The sequence below is a fragment of the Balearica regulorum genome, chromosome 3 (assembly GCF_011004875.1).
Source record: "Balearica regulorum gibbericeps isolate bBalReg1 chromosome 3, bBalReg1.pri, whole genome shotgun sequence".
Lineage (NCBI taxonomy): Eukaryota > Metazoa > Chordata > Aves > Gruiformes > Gruidae > Balearica > Balearica regulorum.
In genome coordinates, this window is record NC_046186.1 from 22,368,566 (window position 1) to 22,385,264 (window position 16,699).

The 16,699-nt window shown below is 44.4% G+C and overlaps 1 protein-coding gene across 7 annotated transcripts in view; it reads left to right on the plus strand.

Annotated features, from left to right (window-relative positions):
* Positions 1-339: 339 nt before the first annotated feature.
* FAM110C (family with sequence similarity 110 member C) overlaps positions 340-16,699 on the plus strand; it is a 41,551-nt gene continuing 25,191 nt past the window's right edge. For 5 of the 7 annotated variants that reach the window (XR_012834396.1, XR_012834393.1, XR_012834394.1 and 2 more), the window contains exon 1: positions 12,956-14,680. Coding sequence is in view for 2 of the 7 variants with exons in the window: in XM_075747258.1 (XP_075603373.1) it covers positions 13,543-14,640 (1,098 nt within the window). In the remaining 5 variants the exon portion in view is untranslated. Of the gene's footprint in view, positions 357-12,769; positions 12,862-12,955; positions 14,681-16,699 lie in introns of those variants that run through there. The other 2 variants (XM_075747258.1, XM_075747257.1) reach the window with 2 other exon arrangements.

Genomic DNA, 16,699 nt, shown 5'->3' on the forward strand with positions numbered 1-16,699 from the left:
CTAAACCGGGGATGAACAGCAATGTCTTGCTGGCGAAGAAAGCAAAACCTTGCTGCTGTCGTGTGAGCGAACTCAGCCCCCTTTTCCGCAGGCATTGCCATCATTTCTCATGTTGAGCCACAAAGAACTCGGTGCTGTGCAAACAGCGGTCACGAGCCAGGCTTCAAACCTGCGCAGCGTACGCCAGGGCTGCCGGTTAGACCCTCAGCATCAGGCAGAACAGAAATATTTCGTGGAAAGGAGCAGCCCGGTTTCAAATGGAAGGGAAGGAAAATTCATATTCATGTGGAAGAAAATGCATTTTTCACTGCAGAGGCCAGTGCTGGCTTTGATGGGTTGTAGGCCCCGTTTGGAAGGTGAGGGGGGACTGCTGTGGATCACAGCCTTGGGGCGCTGCCCTCCCCCAAGGGGTGAGTTTCATTAATGCTGTATTTATACACACTGATTAGAAACATGAGACCAATGCTAGATAATAGCTCTGCTAGCAGAAGGATTTGGAAGTGTCACCACTTCAAATTATGTGTAAAATTATTTAAGTGTTCATTAAAAACATTGCCTATTATCTGTCTATTTTACTTTGAAAACGAGAAATTTTGTGTCTTCTTTTTTTTTCCACACTCTGTGCAGCAGTTCAGAATTGAAACTTGATTTTTCCAGCTGACATCCTTGCTGATCACCCCTTTTCAAGCTCTAAAATCCTTTAAAACCAATGTATAATCTCAGCCTTTTTGAAGAATAGTAAAAAAACCCGTAACAGGCAGGGTATTGACATTAAAGCTCAGAGATGCAACCCAACTCTTTGATATGTCATATCCATTTACATATTCAGTATTAGAAATGCCTAGATAATATTTTCAAAATAAAAACATGTCTCAAGTAAGACAATAGTAAACCAATGTGTGCATACTTTGTCTACAGTACTTTTAAGCCTCTAAAAATGTTAAATAAAGATTAAATTATATTTTAATAATTAATTTAGTTTAAAATATTTTAAAATAAAAAAATATAATTAGTTAAGTGATAAGTTAAGCTCTTCAGAGTATTCATCTCCTTCCAAAAGCCTTTGTAAAGGTTCAATGAGCACTGACGTCTTTGGCTAGCTTGGCAGGATGCAAGTTATTTTTATTTCTTGAGTGATCCTATCTCTGAGCAAACAAACTTGCCTGGTGCTGCATGTCCTTATCTCTGACTGAAGCCAGTGGGGACTGGAGCTGTTTATAACTTAACAGCATTCAATGATAAATCCCACAGAAAGTCTTCATTTTTGCATGAAAAGCTATGAGGAGGACACACTGTAATTTTTCACCATCTATAGTCTATCTCTTCACCCCTGCTATGTTCGTATAATTTAAGTTGGCTTAAGCAGCAAGCTCAAGAAGGAAGAGAAAAAAGAAAAGCTGGGAACATTGTGGTCTGGAAGATGACTTTGGTGTTCTCAACAAGTCTGTGCAAGCGTCAAGTGATTCACAAATGGTTCAGCAAATGTTGGCTCTGCTGAAATCAGATCAAGGGCAGTTCCAAGCGCCACAAGGAAGCACACGAAGCCAGAGCTGGTGCTGGATTTGCGGGGGTCCCAGGGGGGCACACACAGGCTCTTCCCTCCTCAGGGTCCCGCTCCTCCCCCCCGAGAGAGATGCCCCCATTCAGGAAAACGTCTGCAATGGTTGGACTTTGCCCTTCCAGCCCCAGAGGGATTTAGCTCAGGAAAAGAGATGGTGCTAGTCCACATGGCACCCCACCTCCCCCTCCCCATGCATCTGGGCTGACCGTGCAAGGTGCTGAATGCCCACGGTGTGCAGAGACATCAGGAGATTCAACAGGAGACTCAGATTTGGCACGACCAGGCGTGTCAATGTCCGTTTGCACACCATCTTCCCCTTTTGGGAAAGCGCTTTAGTTCAGTGTGGGCAGGATGCTCACTGCTACAAAATTGGAAGAATCAAATTTGCTCTGTAATTGGGGTCATTGGGAGAACCACACACACGGTGTGCAAAACCCCGGATTAAAAAACTTAATGATTATGGAGTTTGGGAAATATTTTTCTCCTGGTAATCCAGAACGCTAATAATGAAAACTACCTGTTCAATTATTACTTAGTACCAGTCTTACACAAAAGGATTAAGGATTTCAGCTAACCTTTTTTCTACAACATACTGCATGACTTGAGTTAGTGTATTAATCCTTATTTTCTTTACTTTTGTAAGATGTTGGACACAGATCCTGAACAGGTCAATGGAGTAATTAAACGGTTTCTTGTGATGTGAAAAGAAAAAAATACGGTTTAATCATTAAAATATTTTTAAATTGTTTTGTTGGGGGGGGTGAGGTTTTTTGGGAGGATTAGCAAATGTGGTAATGGAGGCCATTTTCTAAGGTGAAATTTAAAGTCATTTTGTAATTACTATCTGCAGTTACTCTTTAACTTTTAATAACAAGAAATGAGTTCTATTAGGCCTACATTACAGTTCTCCCTCTAAGTTTAGCTGGTACTAAAATAATAGAGACTTTCTATTCAAAGCCAAAGAACAATAAACTGATTATTTTTCTCTCCAGTGAACGCTAACTTTCAGTGAGGACAAATAACTACTTTAGACTGTAAACAAATAGCATATCACATTTCTTTGTATGTTGGTTGATTTTAATATTGCTATAATTTCTTTATTTTATGCCTAAAGATGTTCTAGGCAATTTACAGATCAATTTAATACAAAAACCAGAAGCCTAAAATCTATATAGAAAAATTAAACAAATGGATCATGGTAAAAATGGAAATTAAATAGATGTTCAAGAATATAAAATTCTTAGCTATTAATTTTTTTTTTTGCCTTGTTCTTCTTGTTCTGCAAAATCTGATTGGCCTTTATATAATCCTTCCTCGCAATACTATTTTTATTTCTAGGCCATAACCTGCTCTGGTCTCACAGCTGACCCTGTTCGGAGCAGGAGGTTGGACTAGAGACCTCCTGAGGTTGCTTCCAACCTGAATTTCCCTGTGATCTTATGATCTGTGCCAACTCCATTACTCCCCAAGCCAAAGCATGCTCGTGGGCTACATCTACACTGTCAAATCCCTCAGGTCCTGGGCCTGACCCCTGTGCCCAAGATGAGAGGGGCACTGGTGAGTGAAAGGAGGACCACCTGAACCCACGCTACACCTACAGGCAATCTGCACCCACCCCACGCCCCTCTGCTCCAGACTCCCATGCTACTTCTGAGACATAATCACCATCTCTGTGAGCAGGACAGGGGTCATTTAGTTCAAAACATCTGAAAAGTGAGAGTTGTACTTGGTCCACAGGGTGAACTACCCACGCTGGAGACCCCATGACACCTGCCTAAGGGTACAGGTGCAGGAAACGGAGGGCAGAAGGAGCCAGACCTGGAGCAGCCCTGTCCATGCAGCCCTCTGGAGGGGCTCCAGGGGTGAAATCTCGCCGAGCAGTGCCCAGGGGACTTGCCTGTCCTGGAGAAGGGTGGCTGGAGGCCCCCAGAGCGGAGCCAGTGTGGGAACAAGGGGGCGAGTGCTCACCTTCCCTCCCTGGTCCCCTCATACCCATCAGGTCACAACTCATCCCATGGTTTAGCTCACCACCATGCAACTCAAACTCCAGTAAAACCCAAAAAGCCTTGAGCATCTACTTTAGAAAATGGGGATTTTTTCCCCTTTTTATTTTTCTCTATAAAATATATATCAGAAAGTCTTAAACCTATAGGTTGGTTTATAGAGACGATGCCATAAATAAGACTCTTGTACCAGCTGTACTTGCAAAGACAGAAAACAAGAAATAGGTGGAAGAGTATTTGCTGACAGGTAAATTCCTGGCTGGACATTGACTAGTCACATGGGATAAATTATTAAAATCTCCAGTGCTTCCAGCTCTTTTCTGCTCATTGAATCTTCTTTCTTGGGGAAGGAAACAGGAGTGGTGTGGGAATCCGTGCTGTCCAGCAGCCAGAAGTGGACACATCTCAGCTTAAACTGGGGTTGAACATCTTGCTTGTACCTGAGTTAATGTTTGCAGGGCAGAGGTGGAGCTGTTCGTTGAAGAAATCTGGACCATTAGTTCCCAGAAAAGCCCTACAGTATGAATAACTGTGTGATCCTGTCCAGAGCAGTTGCTGCAACACCAGCATGATAAGATCTGACTGAATCTGTAATTTTGTTTAATGTAGCTGTTGCAACATAAACCTAACGAGGCTTGAATACTGGGTCTTATGTTTATTTGTTTTGTATAGCTTTGGAATTGATATAATTATACAGAACAGCTAAGCCATTTTACTCTCATTATCCAAGATGTTATTTAATCTTCGGAGTCAATCAGATTAGAAGATTTCTGTTATCACTTTCAAGATAAATTCCAGCAAATCAAGAATTTGTAGTCAGGTCATCCCAAAAGTATTAGGACTACTCTTCTGTTGTTATGCAGGGTTCAGGTGATGTTGGGGTGCATTTAGAAGGACTCTGAAATGCAAAGGGCAGGGCATTCATGAGTTTTGTTGCACATGGCCTGATTTCACAATGTAAACAATGGTGTCAGAGAACCTAATTACAACACAGACGTTCCCAAGCTTAGTTAAAGCACAACTCTGTAGTAGAAAAGAAGCTTATTCATCTCCCTAAACCAAAGCTGAAAACTATCAGACTCAGTCAAAATCAGAATTAGAATACGTATAACACTGTTGCATGTTACAGTGAATATCTAGAGGAGGTCAAACGGCCAATGAATTAAATTTATACTGAGGACTCAGAGTGGCATCTACAGGCTCAGACTTATTCTCTGGCCCCAAGACTAAAACAGATGTGATTTGACCACAGCTACACTATTTAACTCTCTTGTTAGCCAAACAAGATCGTTGGGAATAGCCAATAGCCTGTGCTAACTCCCAAAGTTAGGCAAAGGAAACATAGCCTATATATCCCCTCTGTACATACACACAGAGCAGGCTGCAGGCTCCCTTTTAAGCTTGGAAGATATTTGCCTTTTATGTCTGAACTGGAAAAAAAAAGCCCTTTAGAAAGTGACAGGACAAACCACCACACCTTCAGAGATACGGTGATTGATGACCACTGAATGTAAAGGTTTGTCCTTGGCAGGGGAACTGTCTTGATAAATTAGTTCATTTTCCTGTCTAAACTCCAAAAGGAGCTCTTGCATCAGAGAACTGAAGGAAGCATGAAAATACCTAGAAGGGGGAAGCAAACAAGCTGCAGTAACACATATAAGCACATTTATTGATTTTCCTAGATTTGCCTATTACTTGTGCCTACAACAGTAAAAAGCAATGACCCTTTGGAGCCCTTAGATAGCCTGTACTCCAGCAGTCTCCTTTAACTATCACACGCCCATCAAGAACTGAACTGCAGACCCGCATGCTAAGGGATATGGGAAAGACTTTAAGATCCTCAAAATCATAGAAAACCGCCAGGCATCGCAGCAGTGCGGAGCACTGGCTCCTTCTGTGGAAAGATAACGTGCAGATGTCACTTGCCAGTAACTCTGCTACAGAGACCATGTGAGATCTCTTCCAGATCTAAATTAATACATAGGAATTACACATAAAATGTTGACTTCAGTCAGTTCTTCATAGATTATATAAGGCAAGAGGCTATAGTTTGCAACCACTGATAAGGAAGGTTGAGCGACTGCTGGCTGTATCTTCAGATGGAGTATTTCATAGACATAAGAAATCCTTAGGAAGGAAGCAACCATGATCTCATCCAATTCATTATTAAAACCTTAGACAGAAGATGATGGGCTTCGTATGCTGCACATACGTTACAAGTTCTGCCACTGTCCACTGCAGGTGATATCTGCAGTGTTTTGGTGTTTGACTGACACATGCATTTCTTTAAACATTAGGAGCTGTGTCCATGGTAGTGTTGGACAAATTTATTCAGTTACATTTAAAAGGAGCCCTATGATGAGCTGTCATTTTTTGTGTGTGTTGCCATCTTCCTTGCAACCAGCCATATTTTGAGAAGCTGCCCAGCTCAAAACACTGCTGGAGCTTAACAGGTACTGAAAGTGCAGAGCATGTCTGCTGCCATCTCTGAGATCACTCTGGTCTTGTATGGGTCTCTCCTACCAGAACAAGGAAGCAGACCTATGCTCAGCTGTGGTGGGAAATGCTGCAGTGCGAAGACTCCCATGACCACTCTCAAGGAAAATATGTCAAAATTTTTGCCTTAATATAAACATTTGGGGCTTAGTGAATCACCACTTGCTATGAAACAGTTAATATATTCTATAGAAAATGAATAAGATAAATAGGGAACGGGATTTCTAGTAATCAGTGTCTGAGTGAGGTAGTATCTGCATAAGCTGGTAGGACGTTCAAATGTCTGAAGACTGAACTGAAGGTAGTTCAGTTCCTATGTATCACTAGGATTTTCAAATATGAACATTATCCTGTTGTTTCATTTCTAAAGTTGAGTCTGTATCATGGGAATGGGAGAGATTATAACAGCCTACAGGGTAGAGGAGTTGACGTTTTTAGGTATCATATTGTCATTTGAATCCACATCTCCAGAGAACACCTTGACTAGCATTGAAGGTGAGACTTTTTCAACCTTCCCTGTTTAAATCCTTCCACTTTGCAAAGGTAACTAAAAATTCACAGGGTATCCTGCACTCCCTAGGTGCACAGACCCTAGGTTATAGAATTAATACCTTCTGCCTACTATCTTCACTAAATTTCTAATTAGGCAAGTAAAATAAAACCATCTTCAGCAGCAGAATCTGAGTAACTATGAACTACAGCACCCACGTTACGACTACTGTGTTGGGAAGCAAGAAATCTGATTTCAAACCTTTGATCCAAATCTGGGAGGGGAAAATGGCCTCACGCACTTACCAGGTGAGTACCCCAACTAGCAGGATATAAATTATATATAATAGACAAAAGGCTCTGTCAGAAGTCGAGTAATCAGCGGCCTTTCATATGCTTCCTAACCTGGCATGAGCAGTCTGAGATAGCCCATGTGTGAGAATAAGCAGAGGAATTCATGGACCGTAAGCAAGCGCTAAGTCTCTCAGCTTCTTGACCACCATAGATGTATGGTGGTGGTTGTGCCCATGGGTAGATATGTAATGCCTTGGCATCGCAGCAGCACTGATTGTTTTAGGCATCCTCAAGTCAAAGAGACAGCAGAGAGAGTTTTGAGGATCCCAGTGACACACAGATGCTGGAAATTCCCTAAACCAGCAGGGATCTGTACAGCTTTAAACCCTTTATAGGGTTTAGATTTAGATTAGGTGAAAGAGCTTTTCCATGACCAAAGCTAGCCATATATAAGACTAGGCTGACAGTACTTCCCCAGAGGAACACTGATAAATATGCTGATGAGTGAGAGGAATGGAAGTAATGCTGCCTATAAATGCATAAAGTACCTAAAGAAGCGCCCTGACCCATCCCTGTGTCAGGTGAAGTGACTGTGTTTGAGCTTGGTTGGTTTGTAAAGGGGTTTGCAACCACCGAGGGATGCAGCTTCGCAACTGCAAGCTGTGATTGTGCTTACGGGGGAAGACTCTGGCAACATTTATCCAACTGACACACAACAGAAGCAAAAGAAAGAACCTTTTACTGAGTGCAAAGTTTATTTTAACACATGTACATACATGTAACATACATAATCCATAAAGGATTTAAATTCAAAACTCAAAGGATCCCTTTCTGGATCAAGCAGAGTTGTTCTGGGAGTTAATTAATTTATTTCCTCTGCAGCGTTGTAGCTGTATTTTGCTGTGAAAACTCTGGCTCTTCCCCATCCTTTTACACATTATTCAATTAATTTGATCCCTCAGAAAACAAGTTAAATAGATCAATCTTTTTAAATTAAAATAATCAATCTTGACATTTTAACACACACTTAAATAAGTTAGGTACCAAACTTGGGTTGGATTTTTTTATTTTTACATGTGTGAGGCGTGTCAGAGGTGTATGAAAAAAGGAGCTAGTATAGGCTCAGATGTACTGTGTTAGTGGAGCTCAGGTGTACTGCAGGAAGAAAAGGGCACAAGATGGGAAGGGAGCATGCCATGGCTTGCGCCTTCCCCGCTGGCACCGTCTGGTGTAATGCATGTTGCATTTGTCCTCTGTCTCTTGCTCTGATTGTGTTATTCCGTCCCTTTTCTTCTGCTCTTTGTTCTAATAAGGCTCCCCATACGTTGACATGAATCACTGTGATGTAAATTACACAGTTCTGTTGAGACCCATGATGGCTGATGGTTCTTCAACCTGGAAAGTGGTGCATATGGGGTTTCCAAAATAATTCTACTAAAAAATAAAGGCCAATAATGACAATTGTGAACAAGCTGGATTGATTTTAGGAGGAAGATGTTTTCTGACTAAGATGCTAAGTTGTTTAATGAAGCAAACAACCCAAATTACGGGGGTGGGAAAGGATGCTATGCAATCTGGCAGTGGTGGAAGAGGCTAAAAGAGGACACAGAAGTGACGGGGGTCTGCTTTTACCAAAAGCTTTGCTGTACAGTGCTTAAGCCCTGAGTCTTAAAATTCTTCCTGAAGATGTGCAGGCATGCATATATCTTCCATTGTATGAATCTGAGAGTAAATCATGACCCTCACTGATTTCAGGTTGAAGGCCCTGAAATTTCCCCACTGGAGACAGCTGGTTTGAAACTTTTCATTTCCACTTTGTGGTTGTTTTACATCACCAGAATGCAGCAAACAGGACACCCAGTGGTACCACTCAGCATGTCACAGCGGGAGTGAACCACCCTCTGATTCGGGCTGCTCCTGCTTTTCAGGCAACGCCTGAGCTCAGCACCCAGAGCTGCTAAGGGGGAGAGACCTCAGTCCCAGGACACAGCTGTGTTGGGGGCCTCCAAAATGGGAGCGTCCCATTTCTGTTGGGGCTTGAGCTCCCTACTCCTCTCCTCTCCTCTCCTCTCCTCTCCTCTCCTCTCCTCTCCTCTCCTCTCCTCTCCTCTCCTCTCCTCTCCTCCTTGCTTTTTACCTCCCACTGCTACTGCTCCATTTTTGCCCTTTGACCACTATAAATCAAAGGAGCATCACTGACATGGGCAATGGGGTGGGAGCAGTAGACAGCAATGACCTCGGCTTTTCATACATTATACTTTTTACCTGCAGTCATGTTGTAGCAGCTGTTATTTACTGGTTTTCTAGTCTCCAACAGCAGGAAACTGTGCCCTGGACACATCTCTACTAATACAGAGTGAGAAGTGGTTTGTCTTACCCCACATAAAAATCAGCTGCTTTGTATTTAGCGATAACTTTAAATGCCAGCTGACTCAGAGGTGTTTTGCAAAACTCCACTTCCGTGGGAAAACTCATGGTGTCAGATAAGGCGTAGTGTGTGCCGGATTTGCTGCTCTTACCTTTGCCTACTGCATCGATGCCAGGCAGACACTGATGCCAGCTGACAGGCTGAGGGATGGGTGCTGCTCTGCCCATTTTTATTTCCATTTTATTGCTTGCAAGCCGGGCTTGGGCCAGGGGTAAAGCTGGCTTGCTTGGGGCTCTCATAATACACTATATTTCACTTTGCTTTCCAGAAAGAAGAAATGTGATGGCTCTCTCTTCTTTGAACATTGTATGAGCATATCCATAAATCTAAGAGCTAATTCAAAGATATGTAAATATAAATATTTCAAATAACATAAACATATTTTAAACTTCAATGTATTTAAGTTCTTAAATACGTGACCTAAGTATATTTAAAATATAACATAACTGGGCAGCTGCTATATTAATGTACCTTATCAAAAGTGAGACAAAGTTGAAGAACTTTGTTGCTCACAATGTTTTCTGACCCTGGGAATACTCTTCTCCCGCTTTAAATGTCTTTGACATCACCCAGGATTTGCCGGGAGAAGTAACTCACATGTCAAGAAAGTCAGCTGAACAGAGCTGTTGTGATTTTTTATGAGAAATTTCTTGTGACATGCACTTTGTGAAAAATCAAAACTCACATTTTCCTTTGTCAGTGAGAGGGGGAGGAAATTGGTTGAAAATGAAAAATGTTCCATCAAAAGTGTCCAGGTTTGTCTTTCAGGCATGCCTTCAAAACCTAGGAAATTTTAAGTGAAAGGAAAAAGTTCCCTTTTTTTTATTTATTTATGTTTAAAAACCTTTTTTTTTTTTCATCCAAAACAATATTTTTCAATTAGTTTTGTATATCAACTCTAAACACAAACCTATTGTCTGGTGACAAAACTACATAACATCTGCTCTTGCTAGTGGCTTTTGCATGTGTCAAAGAGTGAATAAACAGGTTTGATAAAGAAACTAATTGGAGTTGCTTAATAAGACCACTCTTACTGATACTTATGTATATTCATTCTTCTCATTATTTCAAATGAATGCAAACAAATCACATCTGAGAATTTTTTGTAAGTTCTTAAAGCTCAGAGATAGAAGGTACAAGAAATTGGAACAAACACAAATTAAAATGCATGGAGGAATGTGAATACATGTTTTTACATTATACAGTGTCATAGAACTTGAAGGAAAAATTTGAAGGAAAAAATTAAGACAAATTTGTCAACATGGGGAAGAGAATGAAACCTTAATCTCATTACTAAATTCATCACATCTATTGGCTTATTTTTAAGACTCATTGTTGGAAGAAATTAGCATTCTCTGTAAGCCCAGCCTTCCATGAAGTGTTTAAATATGTAACAATATTAATTACACTCTTAAACATCTGTCTGTGAGCTGCTTTAACAGGGAAGGGCTCCCTGGTATTAATGGTGCTTATACTTTTATTACTATCTCTCAGTTTTTGAGGACATTAGTTTTTAGGTAAGCTGTTATGTGACCCAGCTCTACTTGTACATCTGTAGAAGAAAAGCAGTTCTTTCCCCCAAAATATGCCCATTCTACATATCCACAAGAATTTAACTCTATTTCCAAGCATGTCACAAGTTTCAATCCCGATTCAGGCAAGCATCTCAGGGATCCTCACTGCAAACAGGCAGAAGTATGTGTTATGGGGCTGCTGGAGTTCAGATCTACGTGTGTAGGAACAGAGGATGTAAAATTAAGGGGAAAACCAGCTGTAAAACCATGTTGGCAAGACAGTATTTCTGTTCTGTGTTTTTCTAAGCAGGTCTTCACTGAAAAGCTAGCCCAAACTCTTACCCCAGGATTTCCCTTAAGCCTTCCCTTGTCACAGCGAGAACCTCTCATCCAAGTCTGTTGGGCTTGTCCAGGGTGGGAGGCTAAAATGTGGCCAACACTTTCAGCATGACTGGAGACTCTGCTTTGCATTGAGGGCAAAGACAAAATCACTCCATGCTCATAATGCTGAAAAATGAGTATACAGGGCCCTGCAATGTGTTCGGGAAGTTGGATCATGTCTTCCGTGGTCCCTTGGGCAATAACCCAAGGACATTAAAACCCAATGGTTTTAAACTAAAAGAGGATAGATTCAGACTAGATATAAGGAAGAACATTTTTTATGATGATGGTGATAAAGCACTGGAACAGGTTGCTCAGAGAGGTGGTAGATGCTTCATCCCTGGGAACATTCAGCGTCAGGGTGGACGGGGCTCTGAGCAACCTGATCTAGTTGTAGATGTCCCTGCTCATTGCAGGGGGCATTGGACTAGGTGACCTTTAAAGGTCCCTTCCAATCCAAACCATTCTGTGATTCTATGAACCATAGCATGGTTCTGACAGCGCACAGAAACGGTGGAAATATCCCCACAAAAGTCAGGCATGTGCCCAGAGGAGTGCAGCTCCACTGAAAACCCAGCTGCTCAGGCCATACTTCAGTACTTTGTACCCTCTTATGCCTGGAGGAGGATAACATTGGTGCCACACACGTGGCTTGACCCTTGGTGATGACACAGTGTCTGGGTGCAGCAATCATATCAGGGCTCAGTCTGGGTAGCCCCACTCTTGGCAGGGGGGTATAAGCACAAAAGCTGTTGTTTTCCCACCCCAAAATAAAGCAGCTCCATGCACCAGAGGTGCCCAGGCCCCCGCCGTCTGCTCCCAGGGGGTGCAGAAAGATGCATACCCAACATTTGACCTACGCTTTCTTGCTGCTAACAATGCCTAGTATGATTTTTCTCCAGCCACACAGCTATGAGCAAATTGTTCTCGGTGGCAAAGTGGTGTACCCTGAACCTTTGTAATGAGGACAGGAAGGCCCTCAGCCCACCTCTCCCTTTGTAAACATGTTTGTCACAATTTAGTGATTGTAAAGATCAAGTACAAGTCAATCACCACAAATGCATTCTAGCAGTATAATCCCACAGAAGTAACAGACAAATTTAGAAAAAAAAAAAGAAAAACCAACAAAAAACTCCAGAAAACTATCTATGAAAAACCTTGTGAATATAAACTGGCTTTTGTTTTCAATATAAGGAAAAAAGTTACTTATAATTCAGTTATCAGTGACCGCAAGGGAGATGAGATGCATATCACATGAGATCACATGAGGAAAAGTAGGACACTCAGACTGCCCCAGGTGATTGCCTCTGACTTAGGTGTTTAATTTTCAGGCATTTAAATTACAGCCAGTGGCTCTGTCCCGCCTGCTCAGAACTGCCCACCCCAGATGGGAATTCTGCCCCTTTGGAAGTCCGCCCCGTGTTTCTGAAGGGTAAAGATTTATAACATGCAATTCAGATTTACGCCATTCCACTACCCTTTCCACAGGCTCCCCCGCAGCACACCTGTGCGCCGTGAACAAATGCCTTCCTGGTGTTGCCGATGCCCCGGGAAGGGTAGGAGGCTGCGGGCAGCACCTGGAGGGCACCGTGGGTGCTGCCTACCCGCGCCGTGCCCCGCCGCTGTACGCTGCACGCCTGAGTCACTTCCTTTCCCAGAAATGACAACGGCAGAAATCTTTTAGCACAGCGCCCGGTACGTCCCGGTACTTAAAGCCGCGGGGCACTGTGTCCTGTCAAGGCTGCGGAGGGACGGGTGGGAGGTGCTGGGTGCCCCCCCCCCCCCCCAGGGAAAGATGCGCTGTGGTCTGCCGGATCAGCGCCCCGTCCCCGGGAGGCGGCCCGGGAGGAGATGCTTTAGAGGGAAGGGAACGCTCGGAGTACCCCGGGGCCGGTGCCGTCCCCCCGGTGCCGGCGGGAGGCGGCTGCTGCCAGCGCCGGCCGGGCCGCTGCCCCACCCGGGCGGCTGCCCGCCGGCGGCGGTGCCTGCCCCACGCGGCTACGGGGCCCGGGCCGGGCGGCGGGCCGCGCGCTGCCTGCCGTGACGGGCCCGGCGCGCGGCGGCGGGATTGGCTGTCCCCGGACGGCGGGGCCGGCGCAGCCGCGGGCGGGTGCGCGGGGCGGCGGCGGCGGGGCGGGAGGCGCGCGCACGGGCGGCCGGCTGCACGCACAGGCGGCGCCCCGACGGCGGCAGCGACCGGGGGCGGGGGAGCTCGGCCCTCGGAGGGGCGCAGCTGCCGCCTCCAGCGCCCGGCTTATCGCTACCGGTTTGGGTTTTCTTTTTTTTTTCTTTTTTTTTTTTTTTTCCCCCCTCTTTATTATTTTTTTTTCCTTCCCTCCCAGGACTGGCAGCGGGATCCGCGTCCCTGACACTGCTATGCCAACTGAACTCTGCCGGGCCGTGAGAATGCACGCCATCTCCGACCTCCACTCCTCCCTCACCCTGCGACTCCTCAACAAGGGGCCCGAGTACCTCCGCAGGCAGATGGAGGCAGGCAGCCCGGGCAGGAAAAGTGCCGTGGAGAGGCTGGCAGCCGATAAGGCCAAGTACGTAAAAAGCCAGCAGGTAATCAGCACCAAGCAGCAACCCGTCATCGTGCTTAGCTCAGCCTCAGAGAGCAGCAGCGAGACCTGTTCGGTGGAGAGCAAAAAAATCGGCAGGGACTTTGGCAGAGGGATGGGCGCGAAGCCCCTGGAGCTGGCGAAGGAGGTGTACTCCTGCCGTGCCCCTCTGCAGCACGGCTCCCCCATAGCCAGGCGCAGCACCCCCAAGAGGCAGATGCGGCCGGATTCCCTGGTGATTTACCGCCAGAAATGCGAGCTTGGGAGAGGTCAAAGCCAGGACAGCTCACGGGGGAGTTTGATGAGGAGGATCTTCCAAGGGTCTGTAAAGGAGAAGCAGTTGGCTTCCCCTGAGATGCCCAGAGTCATGGAGGACACCGCAGCCACCGAGAGCAAAGAGCCTCTCTCAGCAAAACACAGTGACCATGAGCCGAGCAACCACGGAGCGGAGCAAACTGTCACTCTGAGCACCGAAGCCCCAGGGGTGTGTACAAAAGAGCATGAGAGACCCGCAAAACTGCATATACCTCCTGAGGAGGTCAAGGAGGTGAAGAGGAGAGGTCTCCATCGCTCCCAGTCGGACATCAGCTCTCGCTACTCCAAGTCCTTCTCCGAGTTTGATACATTTTTCAAGTACTGTGGCCTGGAGCAGGAGGTGATTGAGGATCTCGGGAGAGAGAACTTTTCCATTGTGTCCGACAACGTCTCCTTCAAGATCCGCAGCATCAGTGTGGCAACATCCGAGAGCGACTTCACGAGGCACAGCGGGGACGAGGGGCTGCTGGAGGATGAGCTCACAGAGCAGGTCCCGAGCAGCACCTCCGTGATTGAGCGCAACGCTCGGATAATCAAATGGCTGTACACGTGTAAGAAAGCCAAGGAGAATAACAAGGTGATCCAGGAACTGTCATGATGGCTTCTTTCAGCGTGCATTGCAGCCTGGTGAACTCAAGGTGTGTGCAAAGCCTCACCCCGTTGATTTATATGTTTCTCTTTCCTCTTTAGCGAGCGGTTGACTTTTCTTAGTTTATTTTAGTCTTTTCACGAAGGGCAGAAGGAAAATGTATTTTGTATACTATGGGTTCCAGTATGGCCTTTTCACAAAGCAGAAATCTGTGTAGTTACAAAAAACCACAAAATACAAACAAATAAATGCGTAAAGCTTGCCAGATTTAGATCAGACCTCCCACATGAAATTAAAAAGCCAATGTCTATGAGGGATGTCTGTCCTTCGCTATTTGTAAATAGCTTGTTTTTTCTAACTTATGCTATATTAAATGCTAGGGAAAAAAAAAAAAACTTAGAAAAGTATTCAACTCTGAATTACAGTTGCTTAAATAACAGACTGAACTGAAACTATTACTAATTAGGAGTACACTGTATTTATACTGTACTGCTGAAACTATTACTAATTAGGTTTACACTGTATTTATACTACACTGCTACAGCTTCCCCTTCCTTTCTCTCCTTCAGTCTCGCACCGTTCCCCTTTTGCTTGGCACCCCCAAGTATCAGGAAAGCAAAGCTGAGTCAGTGCTCTGGCCAGCAATCTTATTTCCATCCCCAGCTTTCTGTTGGGACCATAGAAGTATTTCACTGTTCTAAACTAAAAGTAATTAATACAAATGTGTGGCATCTAGGCTTGGAAATCAATTACTTCACAAACAGAAGCAGAACAAATTTAGTCCTAGCAAAAGCCAATATCCTGGTTTTAATAAAACCTGTGTTTATTTTGCATCTGATCTTCTGAAAAGAACTCTGTTTGTGAGGCCTTTGGTATTGATGATCTAGTAGATAACATTTTTTTTTCTCCTTGCAATACATGAAGCCCTTAGGATAAGTACTTCAGCTTACAGTGTGGTATTTAAAAATTGCATGAGCTGATCTTGATATGGAGGATTATGTGTATATTTTCTGGCAGTTTGTAATTGGTGCGTGAGAAGAACATCATATAGCGTAGATGCAGCTGTTGATAGAGAGTGTGGGCCTTATGAACATTGTGCCTCTTTCCTACATCGATGTGGGGCTATCATTCCCAATTCCTTTAATCTATATAATGCAAAAATCCATTTACTTACTTGAAATTGGTTTTAAATATGTGAAATTTGGATCACTTTTAAAATTTTAATTTTTCTCACAAGCCTGTTTTCTTGCTGCAAGTTGAGGGAGGAGGAAGAGGGAGAGAGCGAGCCATTTTCACACAAACACTTCAAGCCCATGTAGATAAGAACAGTTGTCAGGTATCTGGCTGACAACTTAAGTGTTGTTATGTGACAGATCCTTTCCCAAATTACCTTAGAGAGAAGAAAGGGCTCCCCTGAGCTAATCATTTCTCTTTGCTCATCCTTCTGTGATAAAAGGCAGGGGAGATGATACACAAAACAAAATGATGCAGATGCTGGTTTGTGAAGCTTGTTGCAGCTGCCGACCTTGCTAAGCGCACAGGATGGGAGGCAGATTTCATCACAAGCAGGAGCCATGTAACAAAATGAACCATATTTCCATGAAAGAAAACAAAATAAAAGTCTGTTTGCTCCTGAATGCCCTTGTTGGGGTTAGGGTCCAGGGCCAGAACTATGGTTGTCACCGTGGAGGCTGCTCAGGAGGGAGCAGTTGGCCCTTTCCTTATTCATTTGCACAGTGCTAAGCGTGTCCAGTGTCGCAGCTGAGACAGGAGATGCTGGTGACCACCCCGGGGAGCACGCAGTCTGCAGAGGCGAAGGGCAGGAGGTGCTTCACCAGGGCAAAGCAAGGGCGGGAAGGGGGAAGCTCTTTTCCAGGGGCTGAGCTGCTGTACCCTCACATGGGCTTGGTCAATAGCTTTTTTTTTTTGAACATCTGAGACAAAATGACAGTTCACAGCCTAACAGGATGGTGAAAAGACCTCCATGAAGTAAACAGCAAGTTTATTCAAGTATATGGTCAGTCTGCAGTAATTTTAATACCCGGAACAAGGGAGTGCTTTACACTGG